The sequence below is a fragment of the Mus pahari genome, chromosome 1 (assembly GCF_900095145.1).
Source record: "Mus pahari chromosome 1, PAHARI_EIJ_v1.1, whole genome shotgun sequence".
Classification (NCBI taxonomy): domain Eukaryota; kingdom Metazoa; phylum Chordata; class Mammalia; order Rodentia; family Muridae; genus Mus; species Mus pahari.
The window spans coordinates 80,069,708-80,077,483 of NC_034590.1; the positions used below are offsets into that span (position 1 = coordinate 80,069,708).

Here is a 7,776-nt window from a genome sequence, read left to right on the forward strand (position 1 = left end):
AAGGTGTGGTGGTTCTTATTTGTAACACTAGCAAATAAATTAACTAACCAACGATGCAACCTAAAAGAAAAAGAATGAGGATTATAAAAGGCACTTGGAAATGTCAGAGTAGCCTAGAGTAAAGGCTTTGAAATATGCTTAGCATGTCTGGATTCTGAAAGTGTCTTCCAGTGGTTAAACTGAAACTCCAGAATTAGGATTTCTTTCTTTCTTTCCTTCTTTCCTTCTTTCTTTCTTTCTTTCTTTCTTTCTTTCTTTCTTTCTTTCTTTCTTTCTTTCTTCCTTCCTTCCTTCCTTCCTTCCTTCCTTCCTTTCCCTCCTCCTCTCTTTCCCTTCTCCCCTCCTCCTTTTCCTCCTCCTCCCTCCTCTCTTCCCTCTTTCCCCTTTTCTTCTTCCTCTTTCTCTTTCTTCCCTTCCTGAGGCAGAGTTTTGCTCTGTAGTCCTGGAAAGTACTGTGCAGACCAGAGTGGCCTCCCCTACGCCCCCTTACTGAGTACAGCTGCATATTGCCATGCCTGGTTTAGTTTTTTTGTTTTTGTGTTTTTGTTTTTGTTTGGTTGGTTGATTTTGCCACTACTTAGGGCAAGCTGAGTTGGCATAACTAAATTAGAGGTTAAACCGTGTTTTTTGCTGACTGAAGACTTGGGCTGGAGCTAAAGAAGATAAACAATAGAAACCACATTCTGGGAGGGCAAGAGTAATCCTGACAGGAGGTAATGAAATGGGGTGGCACCCTCAAGGCTGTTAAAGTGAGGAAGAGGTGACATCATGGTCCCTTTGTTTTGTTCCCACCTTCTGCTCTATGATTCTCTGTTGGTATTCTGTGTGGACTCCACCCCCACACAGCCAGGTGTGCTCCTCCCACAGTTACCTGGCATCAGCCAGGCAGGCATGGCCACTTGGTCCCTCCTCCCTCTCCTGATCTCATATGCTCTTGCCTTTCTCTTGCCTCTTGCCCCCTTGCTCCCTCTCTCTCCACATTCCATTTTCCCCTTTTCACATGGTCATAGCTGGCCTCCACTTCTCTGCTCTCTCCTTCTCTTTGCCTTTCTCTGTCTCTACTACTCTCTTAACTCCCCTCCCCATGCACTGAATAAACTCTATTCTATACTATACCGTGCTGTGTGTCTGGTCTATCAGGGGGGAGGGATGTCTTGGCATGGGCCCGCAGAGGCACCCTCTTCCCCCATATCCAGATAGAACATATTCTTATAGCTCTTTCTCTTTTTATGATCACAATATTCCCTTTGGCCTTAAACTCATTGATGCAGCTTACTCTTTTTTTTTTTTTTGGCTCTTTCCAAATCAGTTTATCTCTCCTGTCCCCTTTAAAATAAGACATACGTGGACATCAAGAAATTGATTTATTAATTTATTTGCAGACAGGGTTTCATTTAGTCCTGGCTAGCTTCGAGCTCCATATGTAGCTAAGGATGACATGGGACTTCTGAATTCCAAGTGCTGGGATTACAGACATGCACCACCATGCCTGGTCTAGCACCGTGTAGTGCTAAGGATAAATTCAGGGCTTTGTACATGTTAGATAAGCGCTCTACCAACTGGGCTACACCCTTGGCCCAAAGGAGCTTTAAAGAGGAAAAATAAACTACACTTTGATCTGGGAATCTCCTGCTTTTGACTTTTGATAGTTATCCTTTCCATAGTGTCTAAGGATTGTGCTATTGTAATGAGATTCAAGTTACTCAGACACCGTCACTACCTCAGGCAGTGGGAAAGAGCCTTCTGGACCATTTGGTATCCATGCTCTTTTTATTTGTGGAGAATTTGAAGTTAGAAGAGTTCATGTGTAAGAGATGTAAGATGTAAGAGATGCCATCCATCCAGTCACTTCTCTAGGTCTGGATGGGTTCTTTTAGCTGGTCAAACACTCTCATTAGTAAAATGGACGGAGTGATTTGCATGATTTCCATTCGTGGGAGCACAATCCACCAGCGACAGCAACCTTACCTCCGTGATCCTTAGCGGCTGGGGTTAGAAAGAAAATGTTGCTAGGCATATCAACTTCTTTTTATTCATTTATTTATTTAGTGTAGGTGTGTGGGCATGCGGTGGAAGTCAGGAGACGACTTGCGGTTCTCATTCCCCTATGTGGGTTTAGGAGATAGAACTCAAAGTCGTTTGGTTTGGCATCAAGAGCCTTTATCATCGAGCCTTTATCAGCCTATCACTGACTTCTTAACTCTTCTTAAAACTTGTTGCTCTGCCCCTAGAGGCCACTACAGAAGGGCCATCAATGCATATTTGCAAAGTGCACGAAGCAACTTTCTTAGATTTCTATTTTTGTTTCTGTCCCCTTCTTCATCCTTCCTGATTTGGGACTGAGCATTCCAGGGTCTGTTTGGGCATTTTTCCGGGTCTTGTCTGGTCTCTTAAGACCCTGACTCCATCCCAGGACTGAACCAAGACTCCTTTAATAACTGCGAGACTCCTGCAAAAACCGCAGAGGCTGATCACTCCAGACTTGAGTGTGCCTCGGGATGGTGGATATTCCTTTGGGAGCACATGCGAGCTTTGAAAATGGCCCGAGTTGGTGTGGAAACCCACCTCGAGGACTTTGCGTGTTGTTTACGTCCCTGTAGTGGACAGGGTATCCCAGGGGCTGGTTGGTGAGACGGAGGGGCGGGCCCAGAGGGGCGTGTCCTCCGGGAGGGCGGGGCCTGCAGCGGTCAGGTGACCGCGCGGCGGGCCGCGTCGTCTGTGGGGATCCTGCAGGAGGCAGAGGCGCTGAGTTGCGGACTGGGCTCACCAGGTCTGTTGGGGCATCGCGGCCGCGGCCATGGGGGGCTTGAAAGACGAACTGCTCAAAGCCATCTGGCACGCCTTCACCGCGCTCGACCTGGACCGCAGCGGCAAGGTCTCCAAGTCGCAACTCAAGGTGAGCTCCCTGCCGGCGCTTCACGTTGGGCACGGGACCCGCGGCGGTGTCCGCAGGGAGGGCTGTTTGGGAATGTGGTGGGGCGGCGGTCCTCGCTCTTCCTCAGGCCTCTGGGCGGTGCGCGACGGCCGAGGTGCGCTCCTAGAGGCGCCACGGGACCTGCAGAGCGTCCCCCCGCGACGGGCTGTATGGGGACCCGGGAGCCTCTGGCTCGCCTCCGGGACGCTGAGCAGAGCCTCCCCACCCCGGCGTCCGCAGACCTTGGGGCTAGTGAGAGCGCGTGCTGAGCAGCCCGAGTCTTACCGGCACCCTGCAAGGGCCATTGCTTTTGCAGAGTCCTCCTTAGGACTGCCCAAAGACCCCAGAGTATGAGGTACGCATAAAGGGATACTTGTAAGTTGAGTAAACCCCAAAGTGGCACCCAGCCAGGAGAAATTGGCAGCGTCTTGAAAAGCCTGAAATATAGAAACAGACAAGAGGAGCCATTCAACAGGCATTTTTAAAATATACACATTTTGGATCTGAATGACTGGTTTTCTTAGCCTCTTCTAAGAAAAAAAATTCCGAAGTTTGGGTTTGCTTTGTATATTTTATGCAGTAAATGAGGAAGTTCTTTTCAGTAGTGACTTTTATGCCAGCAGGATCTGGCGGTCTCACTTGTTTTCCTTTTGATCTTATTCATTAAATCATAGTCTGGAAGGACCGGTGGAAATTAGCCACATACTTTTACTTAAAAAAAAAAAGTAATATACGGGGTCTTGGGGAGATGGATGCTCCGTGGTTAGGGGCGACTGCTCTTCCAGAGATCCAGAATTCTGTTCCCAGCACCCACGTGGGGTACCTCACATAGCTACAGGGGTAGCCTATAATTCCATCTCCAGCAGCTGTCTCTTGCATCTGTGGGCAGCAGCACACACATTTTCACACGCACGCTCATAATTTAAAAATAATATTTTTAAAAGTTATTAATAGTTTTTTTTCTGGTGTACAGTTCAATGAGTTTTAGCACATGTAGGAAGTCACTATCACTAACTAGGATTTCATCAGTTCTGTCCCACAAAGCTTTGTCATACTGCCCCATCTCCAACTGGTGGTAACCACTGATCTGTTCTAGTCTTCCTTTTTCTAGTGTGATAGGAACGGGATCTTCTGAAACCTGCTTCCTGTACTCAGATGAATGCCTTAGAAATTAACCTATCGCGTGTGTATTGTTATTGCTAGGCTATTACATGTTATAGGTGTGCCATAGTTATACATTCACTCTTGAAGATTTGTTATTTCTAGTTTATTCGTGATTCTGAGTAGAGCTGTATGACTTTGTTTTTACTTTTACCTATTATAATTTTTAGATACTGTGTAGCCAGGTTTTCTTTTAACCATTCTGAGGTGTCTTAGAGTATTTAGGCCATTTATGTATAATGTAATGATGTATATTGATAGATTTAGGGTTGTCATTTTATTATGATTGGCTTCTGTTTTCTTTCTTCCTCTCTCTCTCTCTCTCTCTCTCTCTCTCTCTCTCTCTCTCCCTCTCGCTCTCTCTCTCTCTCTCTCCTTCCTTCCTTCCTTCCTTCCTTCCTTCCTTCCTTCCTTCCTTCCTTCTTCCTTCCTCCCTCTCTCTCCTTCCTTCCTCCCTCCCTCTTTCTTTCTTTCTTTCTTTCTTTCTTTCTTTCTTTCTTTCTTTCTTTCTTTCTTTTGCTCTATGTTCTTAGAATTACCATTTTGCCACTTTAAGGGGAATGTAGAAATCTTATGCCATGTAAGATCCATTACTCTTCCTGCTTTATGTTGTAATTATCATGCTTATTACTTTACATACATTGAAAACCCTGCCTGCCTATCTATCTATCTATCTATCTATCTATCTATCTATCTATCTATCTATCTGTTTTGAGACAGGAGCTCTCTATATAGCCCTGGCTGTCTTGGAACTCAACTTGTAGACCATGCTGGCCTGGAACTCACAGAGATATACTTGCTTTTGCCTCCCAAGTTCTGGGATTAAAAGGTGTGACATCATGCCTGGCAAAATTTTCACATTTTAAAACCAGTGTTTCTTAATCTACCCTCCCCTTTCCAGTTGATGACATAACATTCTATTACTTTCATTGCACTCCAATAAAAATTTGAGGAAAAGAACCTAGGGGGCTTGCTTCCTTCTTTTTTCTTTCTCTCTCTTTCTTTCTTTCTTTCTTTCTTTCTTTCTTTCTTTCTTTCTTTCTTTCTTTCTTTCTTTCTTTCTTTCTTTCTTTCTTTCTNTCTTTCTTTCTTTCTTTCTTTCTTTCTTTCTTTCTTTCTTTCTTTCTTTCTTTCTTTCTTTCTTTCTTTCTTTCTTTCTTTCTTTCTTCAATTAAATGAAACCTCTTCTGGTCCTAGAGAACTTACATTTCTTTAATGTCTTTGTGTGTGTCTGTGTGTGCAGATCATTTCTGTGGTTGTCCTGTCGCAGTGCGAATATGGAGAGAAGACGATAACTTTCAGGAGTAAATTTTGACCTTCCGTTTGTGTGGATTCCTAGGGTCAAACTCAAGTCATCCAGTTTGGCAGCAAGCACCTTTTAGCCACTGAGCCATCTTGCTGACCCCTTAGGGGAGTTTTGGCAGCTAGGCTGGAAGTGTAAACTCTTAGTTCATAGTTTTCAACCACATGTTGGTAGCACATCTGTGAAGTTGTATTTGCTCTCTCCTGGGACAACATAAGAGACTTCAGATTAGCCGGGCGTGGTGGCGCACGCCTTTAATCCCAGCACTCGGGAGGCAGAGGCAGGCGGATTTCTGAGTTTGAGGCCAGCCTGGTCTACAAATTGAGTTCCAGGACAGCCAGGACTACACAGAGAAACCCTGTCTCGAAAAACCAAAAAAAGAAAAAAAAAAAAAAAAAAAAAAGAGAGAGAGATTAATGTGTACACCTTGCCAGTGTTTATTTGGACCTGAAAATATTTTAACTTAAATTTTTTTCTTGGTGTCTGACTCCATTTCACTGGGGGAGAGTTGTGTTTTGGAACTAGTGTATTGATCTGTGTATAAGGTACTATGTTAATTTAATAAAAGGTTAGTAGTTGTAGACTGTTAAGATTTTTTTTCTTCTCTGTGTTGGGGATGGGACCCAGCGTACTAGGCGAACACTCTACCCTAAGCTATACCTCTAGCCCTAGTTTTACTGAAAAAATAAAAAAGTGTATCTGTGTATGCATGTGTTCTTGTGTGTGTGGGTGCACATGGGTTCATGGTAGTTATGGAAGACAGAAAAGCCTCAGGTGCCATCCTTAGGAATGCTATGTACCTCCCTCCCTTAGACAAGGTCTTTCACTGGCTTGATCTTACAAATTAGACTAGACTAGACTAGACTACACTGGTTGGCTGCTGAGCTTCAGGAAATACTCCTGTCTCCACCTTCCCAGTGCTCAAATTATAAGCACATACCAGCATGTTGGGTATTTTCACATAGGAGCTAGGGATTGAATTCAGGCCCCCAAACACTTTACTGACACACACACACACACACACACACACACACACACACACACACACACACGGCTCCTGTTTTTGTAGTACTGGAAATTGAGCCTAGGGCTTACTACATTCTAAGCAAGCTCTTTATCACTGAGCTATACTTCCATTTATAATGTATATATTTTATTTTTCAGACAGAATCTTTCTGTATGTCCCTGAATGGGCTAGAACTTGCTGTGTAGTAGATCAGGAAGGCTTTAAACTTACAGCCATCTTCCTGTCTCTCCCTTTCAGGTGCTCAGAATGTAGATGGAAACCATGTTTAGTTTATCTTTTTTTTTTTTTTTTCCTGAAAGAGGGTTTCTTTGTGTAGCCTTGGCTGTTCTGGAACTCACTCTGTAGACCAGAATAGCCTCAAACTCTCGTTTTATCTTTTTATTTGTTTATATCCATTAATTATTTTCTTTCTAGTGTGTGCACAATCATGTGAGCATGTGTGTGCTGTGACATGCATGTGAAAGTGAGTCAGTTCCCTCCTTTTACCCTGGGGCCTCAGGAGACTGAACTCAGGTCAGGCTTGGTGCAGATGACTTAGCTGTTTTGCTTGTCTACTTTTTAATTTATTTTTTAATTAAAAATTTTAGTGTTAAAAGATTTATTTTTATTATTTTTAAATTATGTGTGTGTTTATGTCTTTGTAGGTATGTGCACATGCTTGCACATGCCTAAGGTGGCCAGAGACATCAAATCCCCTGGAATTGGAGTGACAGGTAGTTGTGGGTGGGTGCTGGGAACCAAACTCTGGTCCTTTGCAAGATCAATACGTGTTCAACGGTCAAAGGGCAGGTACTGCCACTCACAACCATTTGCAGTTCCAGCGCTAGGGATCCAGTACTCTCTTCTGACCTCAGGACAGAAGTACTGTCCTGCTTACTCACAGTGCACATATGTGCATCCAGGCACACACATCTACATGTGAAAACAAGCAAATGAATACTGAAGCATGGAGCACATAGTAAAAGCCCTGTCTGTGTGGCTTACAAAGTTCTGATAGGAGCAGTTCAGCATAGTCACAGGGATGGCTTCTTTGTTAGAGCAAGTGGGTATAAGGTCACTGCAGTTTTCAAAAAGTTCCCTCCTCCATACAAAGAAGGGAACCATTTCTGCCCACTGTAGAAACCGTCAGCTCCATTAGCCCAGTTTATAATGTATTGTTAAAAGGCAGCTCATTATTTTATTCTAATATTGATTTGGTGTTACTGTTTCATAGGTTAGAATATAAAGAGACTCGTAAGAGATTATGTTCAATTCCTTTTTAAAATTTGTGTGTGTGTGTGCGCCTTAAAATTTTTAAAATCATGTTGCTGTATAGAGTAGAAATAGTTCAGTAAGAGCACTTGGTGCTCTTGTCCTGGTCCTCCTCTCCCC

The 7,776-nt window shown here is 43.8% G+C and overlaps 1 protein-coding gene across 1 annotated transcript in view; it reads left to right on the forward strand.

Annotated features, from left to right (window-relative positions):
* The first annotated feature begins 2,689 nt into the window (after positions 1-2,689).
* Positions 2,690-7,776, forward strand: part of Swap70 (switching B cell complex subunit SWAP70) — a 63,639-nt gene continuing 58,552 nt past the window's right edge. Inside the window, exon 1 of the mRNA XM_021197150.2 lies at positions 2,690-2,896. Within this exon, the coding sequence (XP_021052809.1) occupies positions 2,798-2,896 (99 nt within the window). The 5' untranslated portion in view covers positions 2,690-2,797. The remainder of the gene's footprint in view (positions 2,897-7,776) is intronic.